Source organism: Lithobates pipiens, unplaced genomic scaffold (genome assembly GCF_037356315.1).
Source record: "Lithobates pipiens isolate NorthernLeopardFrog02 unplaced genomic scaffold, aLitPip1_a1.2 Scaffold_13, whole genome shotgun sequence".
Classification (NCBI taxonomy): domain Eukaryota; kingdom Metazoa; phylum Chordata; class Amphibia; order Anura; family Ranidae; genus Lithobates; species Lithobates pipiens.
The window spans coordinates 276,324,562-276,347,068 of record NW_027507718.1 but is presented as its reverse complement, the minus strand read 5'-3'; the positions used below and the strand labels follow the sequence as shown (position 1 = coordinate 276,347,068).

The following is a 22,507-nucleotide window of genomic DNA, read 5'->3' as shown; positions in this document are numbered from 1 at the left end:
CACGTCTGGATGTGCCAAATCCTTCTATTGCATTTTGCATTATATTAAAATAAATATAATGTCCAGCAGAGAGAACAGAATTTCCTTATTATGCAATGAAAAACGTATTAGATCCAGTTCAAGCAGTTCATAACAATCATTACACGCTGATAATAGCAATTTTCCCCCAAAAAATAAAAAAATGCATATCCAGGAATACACTTATCATACCTGTTACCAAACATTTTTTCCAGGTCACTCGCATGCCCTGGTAGCTGCTAGTGACAGTAGGAGCTTTTCCAAAATACAATATTCTCCCTGCACGGGACATCATATAAGGAGATGTCAATTTACAGATCACAGATGAAAAGGAGTTAAAGGCTTTTATATGTGGCACTCTTTAGGATGTGATTTATTTACTGAAATTCCTGTAGTAGAAAGCCTATGTGTGCTATGAGATAAAGAACATATTGAACACGCACAAGAGCACTTTCTTCACTTACTGTATCTCCTGATGAGTACAACCCATCTTACGAGAAAATAGAAAATATTATATATGTGTATATATATATATATATATATATATATATATATATATATATATATATATATATATATATATATATAGTATTAATCAATATTTTAAAAGAACAATTTAAAGGTAAAACAGCAGCCACTGGGTTTTTAATACCACCACCTTGTCTCTATTGAACGGTGTCAAGTATTAAGCACTCTCCAAATGTTCACAATCATAAACAAAACCTTTTCAAAGAGAAGCGTATTGGATTTTTCACCTACAATGACTTTTCCCTAAAGGGACTCAATGAAGAGTTCAATTAGAGATGCTATCTGACATATGTTTTCATAGACACTGTTCACATTCCCATAACTCGTTATATATCACGTAACAATATTATTTCTTTAAATTCCTTCTCCATTATCTTCTTTTCTTTCATTTTAAGATCTTTTCATCTGTGTGTTTATTTACACCGAAGTCCCCCCCCCCCCCCTTTACATTTTCCCTGTTTTATTCCTCCCATAGCCTCCCAGGCTATGCTCTTTGTTCGCTCCACCCTTAATTAAATTTAGTGAACTCAGCTCTTTTTCTTTTTGCTTATTGTCTCCCCTATTGTCTCAAGTGAATTCAGTGTCCGTGGTTCTATTCCCCATTTATCACTTCATCCTTATGTCCTTTTTTATCCTCCCTGCCCCCTTTTCAAACATATTTCTTCTTCCTTGCACGTATCATAATATAGTCATTCAGCTCTCTTTTGCAGAAACAAACTTCTAAATGTATCTGCTAAAACAAAAATATCAGTTTTGGATGGACTGGCCCTTTAAAGTGTACACATTCCTGTTGGTAGTTTATTTCTGAAGTGAATGTTAGGGAATTCTAATGTACTGCCTTTATCAATCACACGTCCCAAGTAAATTAGACACTGATGGAGATGGATGTACGGGTTACCATCATATATATAAAGGACGACATAGTGCTGATTTACTAAGACAGTTGAGGATTTCTGTCAATAAATTGTGTGAACATTCATTTTAATCATCCAATCATGTGGAAATCAAACTCTTCCGTATCTTATTTGCTTACCACATGATTGGAGCACAGGGACAATTCACATAATTTATTGAGTGGAGAGTCTCAACGCCGTTAGTAAACAAATCCCTATGGGGTTAATTTACTAAAAGCTAATAGGCTGTTCACTTTGCCAGGTAAGTTGCAATTTTCTCCAGAACTTAAAGTGGAGTTTCAAACAGAAATGGAAATTCTGCTGATCCGATTGCTCCCCCCCCTCCGGTGTCACAATTGGCACCTTTTGGGGAGGGGGGAGCAAATACCTGTATAATCCAGGTATTTGCTCCCACTTCCGGGGAAAGAGCACCACAAAATCTGCAGCGAGCTACATCATGTCTGTCCCTTCCTCAGTCAACCCCCCCCCCCCCCCCCCCGCTGACTTCTGGGAGACACACAGGTCCCAGAAGACAGCAGGGACCAATCAGAAAGCACAGCACGACTCACACATGTGCAATAGGAAACAGGCAGTGAAGCCACGAGGCTTCACTTCCTGATTCCCTTACTGAAGATGCCGGTGCCTCCACCAGGAGCCGAGGGATGGGTCGACTTCTGGTGGGGACAAGGCGAACGCCCTAGATAGGTAAGTGTACTTATTTTTTAAAGTCAGCAGCTGCAGTATTTGTAGCTGCTGACTTTTAATTATTATTTTGCAGGCGGAACTCAGCTTTAATAAATGTAGTGAAGCTTTGTTGACGTCCATCATCTATCATATAATCATGAGCAAGCAAATGCTATTTTTCTTATATTCCTTGCATGTTTAGGTATTCTTTGCAAAGTCAAGTTTTAGCACATTCACTAAGCTTTGCAGAAAAATCCCTTGCAAAGTGAACAGGCTATTTGCCTTAAGTACATCAACTCTTATATCTCTAGAATCTTTTCTTAGCTTTGTGCTAAATGGGGGCAGAGTCTGTGCCAGAGCAGAAAGACAGGGGCGGAGAGCTCCTAGACGAGCGTGTGAACAGAGTTGTAATAATATAGTGCTCTGTCTTCCGAATGAGGATTTCAGCACCATGGACCTTGCATCCCTTCAGCACTGGGCTACTGAGAGAGATCCATGAGCAGGTTGTGAATAAGCATCAGAGCACACAGCAGCCAGGGTGACACATGCATAGAGGAAGATCTAGCAAAGTGTGCTTGGATTGCATGCTTCCCTGTATCACTGCATGAAGCACAAAGCCTACCTGTTTGCAAGCTGGGGGGAGTGTAGGAAGCTCTCAGTGGGCTCTCTGTAATCCCCCCTCCCAGAATGATGTCACAGGCATTTTCCTAGACATTGGAGGAACTCGTTCTATAAAAGACTCACACCAGCTGCCTCTGCCATGACTTGCTCACTGCTGGAAGGAAGTAACTTAGCTTGAAGTTCATCTTTCCTATCACATTCTATTTATATCTCCCTTCATATTCCTACTGGTGTTTGAACTTTACATAGAGGCATTCATGTCTTCAACTTGAGTTCAGATTGTAGTTCTTTATTGAATGCACTTTGCATTCCTCTACTGAAACTTGGAGAGTATTAAACAGCTCCCGGTCTGTCTGACTGCATTGAAAGCTTCTGGGGACACAGAGATGACTTCCACTCCAGCAAATGTGACAGGTGAAGAAGGGGTGGGCATTTTTGCTCCTCTTGGGGAAGGATTGCTCTGGCCAAAGAACATCACCCAGACTAATGTGACTGCCCCAGTTACTCACAGGTTCGTGCAACCGCCCTGGCGCATAATACTTTGGTCTCTGGCTTATGGATCTATGGTGGCTGTTGCTGTGTTTGGCAATATCATAGTAATGTGGATCATACTGGCTCACAAAAGAATGAGGACAGTCACCAACTACTTTCTGGTCAGTCTAGCCTTCTCTGATGCTTCCATGGCAGCTTTCAACACCCTGGTGAATTTCATATATGCCCTGCACAATGAATGGTACTTTGGGGAAGCTTACTGTAGATTCCACAACTTCTTTCCTATTACAGCCATCTTTGCCAGCATCTACTCAATGTCTGCTATAGCTGTAGACAGGTAAGATACTTTAGCCTAAGGCGGGGGTTGTAGATGACTGCATGTTATTATTAATATTTGTAATGAGAGGATTCAATATTTTTGATATGTCATGTACTTTTTTTTTTAAAATATTTCCCTACATTTACCTGCAGACCTAGCGGACCATCAGAAATTACAGGGGTTGAAGCAAACTGAGGGTGCAGGTGTGCTTGAGCAGGTGGATTAACAGTTGTATTTATTGTTATTTATTTAAGAAGATTTGAACCCTGTGATGAATAAGTATTTATTTTAAAGACACCTGATATAGTTGGAGCCAACCCCTGTCACTTTGCTGGACAGCTTGGTATCCATGTATATATACAGGAAAATATAAATGAAAGGATGTGCAAAAAAGAAAAGACTTTTTAATGCAGAGACTCATTGCATGCATTAAATAACTCCTTATAGTTATCAGCATTTTTTTTTTATATATATATAAAGTTACTATGCTCACCCTTAATGTGAAATGTAGTAGTGTTCTTTTCCAAGCAGAAGTAGGCAGTTTTTTGTCTCTCTCGTTGTAGCTGAGCTGAATGTGCCAGCATGCCACTTTATTCTACTGCACATCATGCTCACAGTTCACAGTTCAGCCTATGGGCTGAACTAAAGAAATCTGAGAGATTCCTTCATCTACTCTAAACAGCGCAGATCTTCTACAAATCTTCCACTGTGACTATTGTATTCTGACATGCGCAGATGGCTGTCAAAAAATCTGAATCTTGCATACAGGTGCTGTTTGGCCAACAATTTTGCACCTAGCTTCTTCAATTTTTCAATCAAAGAATAGAATTTTGACCAGTTCTTTAGCAATCATCCATAATTTGCTCATTATATAGCTAGATTTAAACTATCTTAGCCCCTGTACACACGGTCGGAAATTCCGAGGGAAAATGTCCGATCGGACTGTGTTGTCGGATAATCCGACCGTGTGTGGGCTCCATCGGACTTTTTCCGTTGGAATGTCCGACCAACAAAGTTTAAAATTTTCCAACAACATGATCCGATTGGACTTTGTCCGATCATTTATAGAGAATTCCGATCAGACAAAGTGCCACGCATGCTCAGATCAAATTACGAGACCAAAGCTATTGGCTACTAGCCTGAATGTAGTCCCGTTGTAACAAAATAACATCATCACGTTCCAAACGATCGGATTTTCCAACAACTTTGTCTGACCATGTGTATGCAACACCAGTTAAGGACAGAAAAAATCAGATGGATTTTGTGGTCGGAATGTCCGACAGTGTGTACAAGGGCTTAGAGTAGAGTATATGTTCAAGTAAAAAAAACTTATGTTTTTCCATTTATACACTTATAATCAGGACCCTTTGTCTGATAGTTTAATAATTCATAATTATTTAATAGAATTAAAAATACACTTGTTAATAGTATATTGGCTACACACAGGTATTATCTGACTTACATTGAAAAGGTTTTATTTACTATAGAGTCTCCTGGGCTTATTTAATAAGGCACTATCAGTAATATGGCTGCAAACAATAACATTTAATTTAAATAGGTAATGCATTCCCAGTAATGGAATCCGTGTACTGATTTAATAAAAGGGGTTATTTTACATTGTATACTGATCATTGCCTTATTAAAAACATGCATGGGTTACATTTCAAAGCTGTTCTTTTGTTGTGTTTCATTGATATTAAACAGTGTAATAGACAAACATTCAATGGTTAGGACATGGCTTGTCCTGTTGGTGATTGTAAGCCACCCCTAACCTGAACCTTTGGCTAAGGCAAGAGATGGGATCGATATAAAAATTGTTCCAAGCTTGATGTCTGATTACTATGCATTAAACTGTGTGTACAAATAGCACTACATGTTAGCTGCAAGCAGATCAGCAAATCCCCTGTGATAATCCACTTGTCCAGGGCAAGCAATTTCCACTAAGACATGAGATCTTGTGAGTAGTGATGGACGAACTTCCGACGGGACGTTTCGCGAACGCGAAACGCGAACGGACACAAACGTTCGCGAAAACGACCGTTCGCCGCGGGCTCCATTGACTTCAATGGGAGGCGAATTTCGCAAACCTTTAGGTCGAATTTGCGGCCACGGGGTAATTATTAGGGGGTAGCACGTAGTCCCACCACCTGGACAATAGCATAATACATGTATGAGGTGAATTTGGGATCGATAACTACAAGCATTTTTTTTTTATTTGGGAAATTGTTCTGACAATTCAGGACTATGGAGCTAATGAAGGCAATGGAGGAGAGGGAAGGTCAGGGACCAGGGTAGGCAAACAAGAGGGTGCAGGAGATACAGAGCACTGACAGCAGCACCGTAATACAGAGCACTGACATCAGCACCGTGACATACAGCGCTGACAGCAGCTCCGTGACATACAGCGCTGACAGCAGCTCCGTGACATACAGCGCTGACAGCAGCTCCGTGACATACAGCGCTGACAGCAGCTCCGTGACATACAGCGCTGACAGCAGCTCCGTGACATACAGCGCTGACAGCAGCACCGTGACATACAGCGCTGACAGCAGCTCCGTGACATACAGCGCTGACAGCAGCTCCGTGACATACAGCGCTGACAGCAGCTCCGTGACATACAGCACTGACAGCAGCTCCGTGACATACAGCGCTGACAGCAGCTCCGTGACATACAGCGCTGACAGCAGCACCGTGACATACAGCGCTGACAGCAGCTCCGTGACATACAGCGCTGACAGCAGCTCCGTGACATACAGCGCTGACAGCAGCTCCGTGACATACAGCGCTGACAGCAGCTCCGTGACATACAGCGCTGACAGCAGCTCCGTGACATACAGCGCTGACAGCAGCTCCGTGACATACAGCGCTGACAGCAGCTCCGTGACATACAGCGCTGACAGCAGCTCCGTGACATACAGCGCTGACAGCAGCTCCGTGACATACAGCGCTGACAGCAGCTCCGTGACATACAGCGCTGACAGCAGCACCGTAAGCAGCCCCAGGAGGAAGTCAGCACAGCACAGGGATGGTGTGATCCCCTCATAATAAGAACCCCCAGGAGGAAGTCAGCACAGCACAGGGATGGTGGGAGCCCCTCATAATAAGAACACCCAGGAGGAAGTCAGCACAGCACAGGGATGGTGGGAACCCCTCATAATAAGCAGCCCCAGTAGAAATATGACACCGCTCAACCTCTTCAAAGAGGAGGGTAGGGGCATATAGTACGGTGTGCTTTTTTGGGTCAGGGAAGTGAGCCAAATGAATTAAGAAGGTCTGTGTGCTTGATTCCAAAAATTGTTTATAGACATATACATGGTCTACTGATCACATGTGTTGAATTCCTCCGAGATCCATGCCTCATTCATTTTTAGAAATGTGAGGTAGTTAACACTGTGGTGAGCTAGGCGAGTACGCTTATCGGTCACAATCCCCCCTGCTGCGCTGAACGTCCTTTCGGACAGGACACTGGATGAGGGGCAAGCCAACAGTTCGATTGCAAATTGGGCAAGCTCTGGCCAGAGGTCAAGCCTGCCCACCCAGTAGTCTAGGGGTTCATCACTCCTCAGAGCGTCCACATCGGCCGTTAACCCAATGTAGTCGGACACCTGACGGTCTAGGCGTTCCCTGATGCTGGATCCGGATGACACCTGTCGATGGGTCGGCTGAAAGAATGACCTCATATCCGAAGTCACCAACACATCTTCAAACCGGCCTCTTCTTGCAGGCGCTGTTGGATTGGTACCCGCAAATCCTTCTCTGGGAGTGGGAATTGCTCCTCTGCCAGCGCACGCAAAAGCAGAATGCAGCATTTCTCGAAGCAAGGCCTGGAAGTGCTGCATTCTGACAGCCCTCTGCGACGGCGGTAACATTTCCGCCATTTTGTGTTTGTACCGGGGGTCTAAGTACGTTGCCACCCAGTACTGGTCCTTGACCCTCATGCTTTTTATACGGGGGTCCCTATTAAAACACTGGAGCATGAAGGCCCCCATTTGCACTAAAGTGGAAGCGGTGTGGTGGCCTGGCTCCTGCTCATCATCCAGGATAATGTCGTCCTCTTCATTCTCCTCTCCCCATCCTCGCACAACAGGGATCCCAGAAAGGTTTAAAGCATGCTCTTCTTGCTCCTGCTCATCCGCCCCGGCACCATCCTCCTCTGACTCCTCATCAGACTCCTGTTGTTGACTTGTCTCAGATAGAGTAGCCCCCCCTGGGAATTCATCCAGCATTGCGACTTCCTCATCTTCCCGCTCCTGCTCCTCCACAGCCTGATCAATGACACGACGCAATGCACGCTCCAGAAAGAAGGCATAAGGTACCATGTCACTGATGGCGCCATGGCTGCGACTGACCAGTTTGGTGATCTCCTCAAATGGCCGCAGAAGTCTGCATGTGTCGCGCATGAGCAGCCACTGGCGCGGTGAAAAAAAACCCAGCTCCCCAGAACCGTTTCTTTCGCAGAGTTCATACAGGTAGACGTTAACTGCACGTTTCTGCTGGAGCAGCCTATCAAGCATATAGAAGGTTGAGTTCCATCGCGTCGGGCAATCGCAAATAAGACGTCTGACCGGCAGATGGTGTCGCCGCTGAATGTCAGCAAGGCGAGCCATGGCCGTGTAAGATCTTCTGAAATGGGCCGAGATTTTCCTTGCCTGCCGCAAGATGTCCTGGACCCCAGGGTATTTGACAAGGAATCGCTGCACGACCAAGTTTAAGACGTGTGCCATGCACGGCACGTGCGTGATTTTGCCCTGTTTCAATGCGCTAAGCAGATTGGCACCGTTGTCACACACCACTTTACCAACTGTCAAATTGAGCGGTGTTAGCCACTCATCTGCCTGTGAACGCAAAGCTGAAAGGAGTGCCGGGCCAGTGTGGCTCTTTGCTTCCAGGCACAACAGACGCAGCACGGCATGGCAACGTCTCACCTGGCATGTGGAATAGGTTCTGGGGAGCTTGGGCGGTGCAGTGGAAGAGACGCTAGCAGCGGAAAAGGAGGAGGCAGCTGAGGAGGAGAGGGAGGAGGATGGAGTAGGAGGAGGAGAAGAAGAGTCAGGCCTGCATGCAATCCGTGGCGGTAAAACCAAATCTACACGGGTGCCACGGGTTACATGCTTGACGGCCGTCAGAAGGTTCACCCAGTGGGCAGTAAAACTGATATACCTTCCCTGCCCGTGTTTGCTAGACCACGTGTCTGTGGTCAGATGTATCTTGGCACCGACACTGTGTGCCAGAGATACATTCACTTGCCGCTGAACATGGCCATATAGCTCTGGGATGCCCTTCTCTGAGAAATACTTCCTTCCTGGGACCTTCCATTGTGGTGTTCCAATGGCCACAAATTTGCGAAAGGCCTCCGAGTCCACCAGTTTATATGGCAGTAGTTGGCGGGCTATGAGTTCTGACAAGCCAGCCGCCAACCGTTGGGCAAGAGGGTTATCCGGCGTCATCATTTTTTTACGCTCAAACATTAGGCCCACGGAAGCCTGCCTTTTTGCAGAAAAATGTGAGCTTGGCGTGATGGAAGGTGGAGTGGAGGACAATTGTGAGGAGAGAGGAGAAGGAGAAGTAGAAGACGAGGCTGGACGGTGAGAGCCTGCAGTGTGGCTTTGTGTGTTCCGTTGCTCCCACTGGGCTCGGTGATGGCTGCTCATGTGCCTTCTTAAGGCGGTCGTCCCTAGGTGAGTATTGGGCTTACCGCGACTAACGCGTTGACTGCAAAGATTGCAGATGGCAACGCTATTGTCAGCAGCGGACACGTTAAAAAAAGCCCACACTGCGGAGCCATGTGCCGGTGTCCTGGGAGCGCCAGATGTGACCGTACATGGTCGATGACTCGCTCCTGATACATTTGCAGTCTGCTTTGTCCCTGCTGTGCAATGTAAGTCATTGCTGCTTCTCCTCCCTATCTGCTGGTCCATATCTCCCTCTGAACTCCCCTCCTCTTCCTCTCTTGTGGGCACCCACGTGACATCACTAGACACGTCATCATCAACGTCACCTTCCCCACCGCTATAAGTAGAGATCTCGGAGTAGGCAGCAACACCGGGGACCAACCTCCTCCTTGGGCTGATCTGGGTACTGGCGTCAGACTGCTGAGTAGCGCTTGTTGCTACCTCCTCTTCCTGATCCAATACCAAGAGTGGCTGCGCATCAGAAATGTCCTCTTGATATGGATCGGAAAATAATTCCAGTGACTCAAGCGGAAGGTATGTGGTGGTGGTGGTGGTGGTCGTGTTGTTGGTGGTAGTGTCTTTGGGGGTGCACATAGCAGAGAGTGAAGAAGAGGGTGCAGATCGAGAGGATGAGGAGGGTGCAGAAGAGTAAGGCTGAGCGAGCCACTCAACCAAGTCTGGTGCATCCTTTAAAGTAATTGAACGCACCTTCTGCAACTTCCCACTTTGGCTCAAGCCTGTTGCTCCTGCCCTACCCCTACCACCCCTGCGGAAGGGCCTGCCTCTTCCTCTGCCTGTCATTTTTTAAATGACCCTGTGACAAAACTCTTAGTCCCTATACCGATGAAGGACTGCTGCAGTATAGGGCAGCGGTCAGCAGTGGTGCACGTCAACCCTATCTATTGTGGACCGATAGCGGTCCTTACAGAACAGCAGACTGTACCGCACTCAAGCCTATGTACCGTAGCACCCTATACCAAGTTACCAGTCCTTATAAGAACTTTTGTGGAACAAGCAGGTTGTGTGTTAGTGATTAGCAGACTGTACGTCAGTCCCTATACCGCTGAAGGACTGCTGCAGTATAGGTGAGCGGTCAGCAGTGGTGCACGTCAACCCTATCTATTGTGGACCTATAGCGGTCCTTACAGAACAGCAGACTGTACCGCACTCAAGCCTATGTACCGTAGCACCCTATACCAAGTTACCAGTCCTTATAAGAACTTTTGTGGACCAAGCAGGTTGTGTATTAGTGTTTAGCAGACTGTACGTCAGTCCCTATACCGCTGAAGGACTGCTGCAGTATAGGGCAGCGGTCAGCAGTGGTGCACGTCAACCCTATCTATTGTGGACCGATAGCGGTCCTTACAGAACAGCAGACTGTACCGCACTCAAGCCTATGTACCGTAGCACCCTATACCAAGTTACCAGTCCTTATAAGAACTTTTGTGGAACAAGCAGGTTGTGTGTTAGTGATTAGCAGACTGTACGTCAGTCCCTATACCGCTGAAGGACTGCTGCAGTATAGGGCAGCGGTCAGCAGTGGTGCACGTCAACCCTATCTATTGTGGACCGATAGCGGTCCTTACAGAACAGCAGACTGTACCGCACTCAAGCCTATGTACCGTAGCACCCTATACCAAGTTACCAGTCCTTATAAGAACTTTTGTGGAACAAGCAGGTTGTGTGTTAGTGATTAGCAGACTGTACGTCAGTCCCTATACCGCTGAAGGACTGCTGCAGTATAGGTGAGCGGTCAGCAGTGGTGCACGTCAACCCTATCTATTGTGGACCGATAGCGGTCCTTACAGAACAGCAGACTGTACCGCACTCAAGCCTATGTACCGTAGCACCCTATACCAAGTTACCAGTCCTTATAAGAACTTTTGTGGACCAAGCAGGTTGTGTATTAGTGTTTAGCAGACTGTACGTCAGTCCCTATACCGCTGAAGGACTGCTGCAGTATAGGGCAGCGGTCAGCAGTGGTGCACGTCAACCCTATCTATTGTGGACCGATAGCGGTCCTTACAGAACAGCAGACTGTACCGCACTCAAGCCTATGTACCGTAGCACCCTATACCAAGTTACCAGTCCTTATAAGAACTTTTGTGGAACAAGCAGGTTGTGTGTTAGTGATTAGCAGACTGTACGTCAGTCCCTATACCGCTGAAGGACTGCTGCAGTATAGGTGAGCGGTCAGCAGTGGTGCACGTCAACCCTATCTATTGTGGACCGATAGCGGTCCTTACAGAACAGCAGACTGTACCGCACTCAAGCCTATGTACCGTAGCACCCTATACCAAGTTACCAGTCCTTATAAGAACTTTTGTGGACCAAGCAGGTTGTGTATTAGTGTTTAGCAGACTGTACGTCAGTCCCTATACCGCTGAAGGACTGCTGCAGTATAGGGCAGCGGTCAGCAGTGGTGCACGTCAACCCTATCTATTGTGGACCGATAGCGGTCCTTACAGAACAGCAGACTGTACCGCACTCAAGCCTATGTACCGTAGCACCCTATACCAAGTTACCAGTCCTTATAAGAACTTTTGTGGAACAAGCAGGTTGTGTGTTAGTGATTAGCAGACTGTACGTCAGTCCCTATACCGCTGAAGGACTGCTGCAGTATAGGTGAGCGGTCAGCAGTGGTGCACGTCAACCCTATCTATTGTGGACCGATAGCGGTCCTTACAGAACAGCAGACTGTACCGCACTCAAGCCTATGTACCGTAGCACCCTATACCAAGTTACCAGTCCTTATAAGAACTTTTGTGGACCAAGCAGGTTGTGTATTAGTGTTTAGCAGACTGTACGTCAGTCCCTATACCGCTGAAGGACTGCTGCAGTATAGGGCAGCGGTCAGCAGTGGTGCACGTCAACCCTATCTATTGTGGACCGATAGCGGTCCTTACAGAACAGCAGACTGTACCGCACTCAAGCCTATGTACCGTAGCACCCTATACCAAGTTACCAGTCCTTATAAGAACTTTTGTGGAACAAGCAGGTTGTGTGTTAGTGATTAGCAGACTGTACGTCAGTCCCTATACCGCTGAAGGACTGCTGCAGTATAGGTGAGCGGTCAGCAGTGGTGCACGTCAACCCTATCTATTGTGGACCGATAGCGGTCCTTACAGAACAGCAGACTGTACCGCACTCAAGCCTATGTACCGTAGCACCCTATACCAAGTTACCAGTCCTTATAAGAACTTTTGTGGAACAAGTGAGTTGTGAATGTTTAGCAGACTGCAGCAGAAGGGCAGCAGTCAAGTATAATATCCTTTCTATATTTGGAAGAAAGAATATTATACATGTACAAGCCTATTACTGTACCACTGATACCAGTCCTGAAAAGAACCTTTGTGGAACTAATAATAACAGCAAGTCTTTAAAATTACCCTCACTGCCTGACAACACTGCTTCCTTCCTGTCCCTATACAAATTGGCAAAAAAAGAGAACGATTAGTGGTTACTGGAACAGCTCTTTTGTGGACCTTGATAGTAACAGCTAATGATGATGATGATGATGATGATGATGAAAGACTAATCTGGCTGTCCCTGTAGCATACACCGTCCTTTCCCTTTCTCTAAACTAACAAAAGACACTCAGGCTGCTGCAAGAATCAGCAGCACAGCAAACCTATCAACACCTAACACCTATACCAGTCCTGAAAAGAACTTTTGTGTACCAAATAGCTAGTGGTTTATCTCTCCCTACTCCACACAGGAACCTGTCCCTATCGTAACAGAAGAAAGAATGTAAAATGGCCACCGGATCGGGTGTATTTATAGGTTAGGGGGAATGTACAAGTGTCCATGTGCTGTCATGTCTCAATTGGCTGTCCTGTATCACATGATAAACGTGTCACCAAAGGTTAAAGTTCTTGTATACATTAAACACGTAAGTCCGCCGCGGCGAACGACGGAAAAAGGCGTTCGAACGTGCGGACCGCGAATGTCGGAAATTCGCCGCGAAACGACCGCCGGGCGAACCGTTCGGCCATCACTACTTGTGAGTTTTTTTCTAACAACTACATAATCAATTTTATCCTTTACAACATCATTGCTCTTGTTGATGGTTGTATGAATGGAATATACAAGGTAGATTAACATGTGATTTGACCAGAAATTACCATATGAAGAAACTGCTTGAAAAAGAAGTCATGTGTAAATGCATGTTTATAATTAATATATATATATATATATATATATATATATATATATATATATATATATATATATATATATATATATATATATATATATATATTCACAAAAGTTAGTACATCCCCTCACATTTTTGTAAATATTTTATTATATCTTTTCATGTGACAACACTGAAGAAATTACACTTTGCTACAATGTACAAAGTAGTGAATGTACAGCTTGTATAACAGTGTAAATTTGCTGTCCCCTCAAAATAACTCAACACACAGCCATTAAAGTCTAAACGCTGGCAACAAAAGTGAGTACACCCCTAACTGAAAATGTCCAAATTGGGCCGAAAGTGTCAATATTTTGTGTGGCCACCATTATTTTCCAGCACTGCCTTAACCCTCTTGGGAATGGAGTTCACCAGAGCTTCAGAGGTTCCCACTGGAGTCCTCTTCCATTCCTCCATAATGACATCATGGAGCTGGTGGTTGTTAGAGACCTTGCACTCCTCCACCTCCTGTTTGAGAATGACCCACAGATGCTCATTAGGGTTTAGGTCTGGAAACATGCTTGGTCAGTCCATCACCTTTACCCTCAGCGTCTTTAGCAAGTCAGAGGTTGTTGATTAGGTGTGTTTGGGGTTGTTATCACGTTGGAATACTGCACTGCGGCCCAGTCTCTGAACTGAGGAAATCATGCTCTGCTTCAGTATGTCACAGTACATGTTGGCATTCATGGTTCCCTCAATGAACTGTAGCTCCCCAGTCCTGGCAGCCCTCATGCAGCCCCAGACCATGACACTCCCACCACCATGCTTGACTGTAGGCAAGACACTTGTCTTTGTACTCTTCACCCTATTTTCACCACAAACGCTTGGCACCATCTGAATCAAATAAGTTTATCTTGGTCTCATCAGACCACAGAACATGTTTCCAGTAAACCATGTCCTTAGTCTGCTTGTCTTCAGAAAACTGTTTGCGGGCTTTCTTGTGCATCATCTTTAGAAGAGTCTTCCTTCAAGACCCTACCACTGTATGGTCTTGGCCACCATGATGCAGCTCAGTTTTAAGGTCTTGGCAATATTCTTAGAGCCAAGGTCATCTTCATGTAGAGCAACAATTCTTTTTTTCAGATACTCAGAAAGTTTTTTGCCACGAAATATCATGTTGAACTTCAAGTGACCAGTATGAGAGAGTGAGAGCGATAACACCAAATTTAACATACCTGCTCCCCATTCACAGCTGAGAACTTATAACACTAACAAGTCACATGACACCGGGGAGGGAAAATGGCTAACTGGGCTCAATTTGGACTTAGGAGTGTACTCACTTTTGGTGCCAGCGGTTTAGGCATTAATGTGTTGAGTTTTTTTCAGGGGACAGCAAATTTACACTGTTACTCAAGCTGTAAAATTACTACTTTAAAGTGTAATTTCTTCAGTGTTGTCACATGAAAAGAAATAATACATTATTTACAAAATGTGAGGGTTGTACTCACTTTTATGAGATACTGATGAGAGATTCAACTTCCACATATGCATAGGCTTCTCCACAGTAAGAGCTGCTAAATTGTGGAATAGACACCCTTAGGATCTAGTTATGACCAGCTTAATAGATTGTTTTAAAAAAGACCTGGATGCATTCTTAAATTAACTAAATATAACAATATAACATTTAAAGGTAATTTAAAAGTAATTTTATTTCAAGAAATATCCAGTCCCCTTTTCAGGGATCAGGAAGGAATTTATTTTTCCCCACTGGATCAAATTGAATCATGCTTAATAGGTGATTTTTGTCTTCCTGTGTTTCAACTGTGGGTATAGGATTCTGGATATGGAGGTTTTCTATTTGATTATTTAATTTATTATTTTTCCATTGTTAGAACTAGAGTTGTGTCCTCACTATGTATAATATTATGTGCTGCTGTTTTTTTTTTTTTAATTGAACTTAAAGTATATGTAAAACCAGTGACTAAAAGTTCATATAAGCTTCTATATTGTTTACCTGCCTCAAACCAAATCACCTAGTATCATTTCATTCATAGTGTCATCTCTCTTTCTTCCTTCTGTTATCTGCATAAGTAACTTATGGTCATTAATGCTGTTACCAGAAAAACCCAGAGCATGGTTCAACCCCACCTCTAGCACACAACAGGTGATTGACAGCCTCAGCTGTACATGTTTCACTATGAGACTGTGCAGAAGGGGATGTGTCCTTTCCCTCCACTCAGGTCTTAGATTACACTCAACTCTCTGCTCTATGCTGTGCAGTGTATTATGTCAGATCCCTGCAAAGCTAGTAGGAATAGGAATATGTAAGGGTTTATGTAATAGGAATATGTAAGAGATGTACATTGTACATACTCAATGAAAAAATGAAACTTATTGTGATTCCAGATGTGACTTTGCAACAAAGTAACCATAATGAATGTAAATAAAACTGTAAAAAGGACAAGAGAACATTCAATTATATTTCATTTTGCATCTGCTTTTTCTGGATGGTACATATGAGTTAAAATTTGAGTAACTCATAGTAGTGGGACTGCGTCATTTACTGATCAATCAAACTATGTACAGACATCTCGAAGGAGTGAAATCATAATAATATAACTTCAGGGTACAGTAGTCAACAGTTTCAGTGCATCCAGAATGGGGTACAGTTGAGGTCTGTATTTGAAAACATAAGCTTGTATCTTGTATGTTCATTAAAAATGTATATTACTAATTATAGAGAAAGGATGTGTTTTTGCTTCCACAATATTGCCAAACATAATCTGACTGCTATCAAAACATGTGTAAGAAAAGTACAGCACAGTCTGGACTCAATGTGGAATATTGCTGCTGGTCCATGTAGAAGCCACTAAATGGCATATTTCCACTGTTGGGTAGAGAGGGTGAAATCAAGTTCTTACTTCCATACTTGGCAAATTGGCAAGTGGATATAAATATTGACAGGGAAAAGGGGAAATGAGGGAAAAAAAATAAAAAAAGAAATGAAAGAACCTTCACACAAAAAGACCTCAAAAAAATGTGGGTTCAGTTGGACTTTTTAGGCATAAAGAAAGTTGTAAACACAACCGGTATGAAAAATAATTATTTCTATTTATTTAAAATAAAAAAGACAATTTAAAAAGAACAGGAAAAAGTTCAATTTCCCTTTTACACAAAAAAAGGGAAAAAATTGGCAAGTGGTGTACATTAGACAGATGAAATCCCTTCCTTAACCACTTAAGGACTGCCCACCATTGTCATATACGTCGGCTGTTTGAAGTTAAATACTGCGGTTATGGCAGCAGATAGCTGCCATAACCCCAGTAGCTTTTTAAACAGCGCTCAGTCTACTTTCAGATAAAAGTGGTCTCTGCAGTGAATCGCTTTTACTGGGGATAGGAGAGGGCCCTCCTCTCGTCGTTCCCAGGTAGTATCTGCTGCTTACTGGAGCCTTCGGTAGCAGTGGAGACGATTGGCTCCCCTCTGCGAGACATAAAGTCGAGGGAAGGAAAGATAGCCCCCACTCAGCTCCAAACCATTGGATGACAGAAGTGACGTCAAACTTTACTTCTGCCCAATGGTTTTATTTAAAAAAAAATGTATTTATTTTTTATTGTTTTTAAGTGTAAATGTGAGATCTATATACCTTATTAAAGGGAAACTTCCATAAGTATTTTTTGCAGATTTGGTAAGGATATCAGTGGGTTCAGTAATGATAGTAGTAGTGGAAATATAAATTGTGCACAGTGAAAGTAATTATTAGCACAGGAACTGCGCAAGCGCAGTGCGATTATAGGTGTTATATTTTCCCCTATAAGGGGCTTTGTACACGGAGTGCGTTTGTTTTTGTTTAGTATACTAATATTTTTAGTATCACAAAAATTAGTATCACAAAAATATTTTGAACATTGCTTGGGATTCTTGGATTTCATATGTGGTTTTGGGTGCTTTAGGGTTTAATTTATTTATTAATTATCCCTTTGGGATTCTGACTGATTGACTACGTTGGTGAATAACTGAACGTGTCCACCTTTTTTGAGGTTATCCAACGTAGGGTAATCAATATAATTGGTTTGTAGTGGCACGTGGTTGAATTTGGGTTAACAGAAAAAATTTGTTGGACATAAACACAAAAAAATTGGGACATTATAGCAAACACATATTGGGTTGCACAGAGCCTATAGGGAAGATAAAAGGTAATATAAGGTTTGAGGTAGCGCCATTAGCCCATCACTACTATTCAATTTTTAAACATAACCTGGTTTGCAGATTGTGTTCTTAGGGAGGCAGCAACCTCATAGCGATTAATATAAATAGGTCCAACTTTTACATATGTATTTTTTACATTGTTATACCTCATAAAAACTGAAACTAGTAATACATTATCAATAGAGCCTGGGGGAGGCACAGGCATTCACATATATCCCTGTTTGACTGTGACCTACTCCATAAGCGCGGCCTTCCGTGTATAATAGTAATGATAGTAGTACATCATTAACATAAAGTACAATTTTGTGTTCGGTTTTACTAGCTGGTTTGCCAGGGGTGTTATGATTAGATCTCTGCTATTAGTTCCATATAACCAGTGCAAAAATCAGTGATCACCCCAGAGTGATGCTGTTGGAAACCTGAAAGGGTATGGAAAGCAGTGCCAGGACAAGGTCATCCAGCGCCCAGGGCAAAGATGCCAAACTGCGCCCCCCTTTCCCTTAGGGTTAGGGTCAGGGTGCCCCCTACCCCTGCAATAAACCATTGCGCCAGGGGCAGCCGTCCCTTCTGCCCACCCCTTATCCCGGTCCTGATGGAAAGCATACCTTGATGTCCATACTCTTGCACTTAAGTCCAGTCATAAAGTGCATTTATGACTGGACTTTTAAACCTGTGAGGATAAATCTCTGCTTCCAACCTGGTTTAGAGTATCCCCAAAGTATCCTGCTAAATGCCTTCTCCACATCTAAAGAGAGATGTAGAGAAGGTGTTTGACAGTGCCCAAACTATTTAACCAGATTCACTAATCTCCATGTCCCATCAGGAGCCTGTGGATCGTTATTAAATCATACATGATCTGCTTGTACTAGCTGGGGAATAATGTCCAACAGCCCATATGCAAAGAGTTTGATATATACCTTTCTGTTAGTTTTTAATAGCAAAATCAGTTAGTAATTTGCAGGATCTGTTGGGGATTTATCGGGTTTGGGAAATGTAACTTTAAGTTCTCCTAAAGATTCCTGTGGGGCTTGTCCTAATTCAGCTGCCCAATTTAAAAACGTATGCAGTGGCGATGACAGAACATCTATATAGGTTTAATAATATTCATTGCTAAACCCATCCAGGCAAGAGGCCTTGTGAAGAGGGAGTTTCCTAATTATCAGTTTTATTTAATCTGTAGAAAATGACTCTGATAAAGAATAAAGCTGTTAAAGGGGAATTTTGTGGAGACAGATTCCGCATAAAGTTTTGAATGTCTTCTAGTGATGGCTGTGGATTTTACAGGTCCTTTAATTTGTATAGTGTGGAATAAAATTAGCTAAATTGGTTGGTTATATCATGTAGATTAATCAGTCTTTATCTTGCACATACTGTATGAAATTCTTGTTTTCCCAATCTTGTGAAAAACTGTTTTGCAAAAAGTGCCTCTTCTATTATACAGACTTATTGGTTGATAAAGAATGTATAAGTTTGTGACAGATACACTATATTACTAAAAGTATTGGAATGCCTGCCTTTACATGCACATCAACTTTAATGGCATCCCAGTCTTAGTCCGTAGGGTTCAATATTGAGTTGGCCCACCCTTTGGAGCTATAGCAGCTTCAACTGTTCTGGGAAGGCAGTCCACAAGGAATGTGTCTATGGGAATATTTGACCATTCTTCCAGAATCAAATTTGTGTGGTCGGGCATTGATGTGGATGAGAAGGCCTGGCTCGCAGTCTCCACTCTAATTGATCCCAAAGGTGTTTTATCACAAAGCACAAATCAAGGTCCATAAAGACATAAAAGTGTGAGTTTTGGGTGGAGGAACTTAACTGGCCTGCACATATTGTCCCACAGGGTCCTGACCTCAACCCTATAGAACACCTTTGGGATGAATTAGAGGGGAGAATGCGAGCCAGGCCTTCTCGTCCACAACAGTGCCTGACCTCACAATTGCACTTCTGGAAGAATGGTCAAACATTCCTATAGACACACTTTTAAACCTTGTGGACCGCCTTCCCAGAAGAGTTGAAGCTGTTATAGTTGTTAAAAGTGGAGCAACTCAATACTGAACCCTACAGACGAAGATTGGGATACCATTAAAGTTCATGTGTGTGCTAAGGCAGGTGTCCCAATACTTTTGGTAATGTAGTGTATCTTTCCGTTCCTCTTCATGCTTTATACTAAGATACTCAAAGTTACAGGTTTTGTCTATAAAGTCCTCTATTTCTTATCTGTGTTTCTGTTTCTCACGAGCACCCAACTCAATAAAAACCCTTCTGAATTATGCTTTGTAGATATTCCCCACAAAAGTGTGGTTTGGTTTCAAGCTGGTTTAAACAAAAAGCTTCAAGGGGTTCTAAAGGTTGAAGGAACCTCTTTAACCACTTTCAGACCGGACCATTTTGCTGGTAAATGACCAGAGGTCTTTTTACACTTTGGCACTGCGCTGCTTTAACTGGTAATTGCGCGGTCATGCAATGTTGTACCCAAACAAAATTTGCGTCCTTTTCTTCCCACAAATAGAGCTTTCTTTTGATGGTATTTGATTGCCTCTGCGATTTTTATTTTTTGCGATATAAACGTAAAAAGACCGCAAATTTTGAAAAAAAATGATATTTTCTACTTTTTGTTATTAGAAAAATCCAATAAACTCAATTTTAGTCATACATTTAGGCCAAAATGTATTCAGCCACATGTCTTTGGTAAAAAAAAAGTCAATAATTGTATATTTATTGGTTTGCGCAAAAGTTGTCACATCTACAAACTAAGGTACGTTTTCTGCAATTTACGCAGCTTTTAGTTTACGACTGCCTATCTCATTTCTTGAGGTGCTAAAATGGCAGGGCAGTACAAAACCCCCCCAAATGACCCCATTTTGAAAAGTAGACCCCCTAAGGAAATTGATAAGAGGCATGTTGAGCCCATTGAATATTTTATTTTTTTGCCTCAAGCGATTGAATAATGACAAAAAAAAAAATTTTTTTTTTTTTTTACACAAAGTTGTCACTAAATGATATATTGCTCACACATGCCATGGGCATATGTGAAATGACACCCCAAAATAAATTCTGCTGCTTCTCCTGAGTACGGGGATACCACATATGTGGGACTTTTTGGGAGCCTAGCCGCGTACGGGGCCCCGAAATCCAAGCACCGCCTTCAGGCTTTCTAAGGGCGTAAATTTTTGAGTTCACTTCTCACTACCTATTACAGTTTTGAAGGCCATAAAATGCCAAGATGGCACAAAACCCCCACAAATGACCCCATTTTAGAAAGTAGACACCCCAAGCTATTTGCTGAGAGGCATGTTGAGTCCATGGAATATTTTATATTTTGCCACAAGTTGCGGGAAAATTACAAACTTTTTTTTTTTTTTTTTTTTTCACAAAGTTGTCACTAAATGATATATTGCTCACGCATGCCATGGGCATATGTGAAATGACACCCCAAAATAAATTCTGCTGCTTCTCCTGAGTACGGGGATACCACATATGTGGGACTTTTTGGGAGCCTAGCCGCGTACGGGGCCCCGAAAACCAAGCACCGCCTTCAGGCTTTCTAAGGGCGTTACAGTTTTGAAGGCCATAAAATGCCAAGATGGCACAAACCCCCCCCAAATGACCCCATTTTGGAAAGTAGACACCCCTAAATTTAGGGGTACACTAGTGAGACTAGGTAATAAATGGCGGGTGCCCTGAAACTATAAAAAAATAACTAACCAACCAGCGTCACCTGTAACAGTTATATGGTGATCACTGGTGAAAGGGTTAACTAGGGGGCAATCAGGGGGCTTTATGCGGTAGTATATGGGGGTCCCTGGCGCTATAAAAAGCTGCGGCGAACCTAAATACCTACCTGCCTAACTAGCGTCACCTGTGACACTAATACAGCGATCAGAAAAACGATCGCTTATTAGGCTGGGTTCACACTGGAGCGATGCGGGAACGCCACGAATGCGCGGCGGGTTCCCGCATCGCATGCCTCCCGGCGGCAGTTCACACTGCCCTATGCGAACTGCTGGGAGTGTCAGTGAAATGTTACTGACACCCCCAGATCAGTTCGCATATCGCAGTGCGATCTGCAAACTCGGATCGCATGGTGTGAACACCCATGCGATCCGATTCTGCTGCGGGCCAAAAAAAGGGTCCCGTGCGAATTTGCGGCGGGTGCGGCGGGTGCGGCGAATGGCTGAACTCGAATCGCACAGAGATCGGATGTGATTTGCACTGCAGTGCGGTGCGAATCACATCCGTTCTCATAAACCGCTGCAATGTGAACCCAGCCTTAGTGACACTGGCGACGGGGGGTGATCACGGGGTTAAACCTTTATTGGGGGGGTTAGGGGGGTACCTTAGAACTAAAGGGGGCTAACCCTAACTGCCCTAACAGTTATTAGTCACAAATGACACCCGCCGGGTGATCAGGGGGTTAAACCTTTATTAGGTAATAAATGGCGGGTGCCCTGAAACTATAAAAAATAACTAACCAACCAGCGTCACCTGTAACAGTTATATGGTGATCACTGGTGAAAGGGTTAACTAGGGGGCAATCAGGGGGGTTTATGCGGTAGTATATGGGGGTCCCTGGCGCTATAAAAAGCTGCGGCGAACCTAAATACCTACCTGCCTAACTAGCGTCACCTGTGACACTAATACAGCGATCAGAAAAACGATCGCTTATTAGGCTGGGTTCACACTGGAGCGATGCGGGAACGCCACGAATGCGCGGCGGGTTCCCGCATCGCATGCCTCCCGGCGGCAGTTCACACTGCCCTATGCGAACTGCTGGGAGTGTCAGTGAAATGTTACTGACACCCCCAGATCAGTTCGCATATCGCAGTGCGATCTGCAAACTCGGATCGCATGGTGTGAACACCCATGCGATCCGATTCTGCTGCGGGCCAAAAAAAGGGTCCCGTGCGAATTTGCGGTGGGTGCGGCGGGTGTG

The 22,507-nt window shown here is 43.8% G+C and overlaps 1 protein-coding gene across 1 annotated transcript in view; it reads left to right on the top strand.

Moving 5' to 3' along the window:
• Positions 1-2,627: 2,627 nt before the first annotated feature.
• The window catches only part of TACR3 (tachykinin receptor 3), a 333,651-nt gene continuing 313,771 nt past the window's right edge, over positions 2,628-22,507 (top strand). Inside the window, exon 1 of the mRNA XM_077476657.1 lies at positions 2,628-3,573. Coding sequence (XP_077332783.1) covers positions 3,131-3,573 — 443 coding nt within the window. The 5' untranslated portion in view covers positions 2,628-3,130. The remainder of the gene's footprint in view (positions 3,574-22,507) is intronic.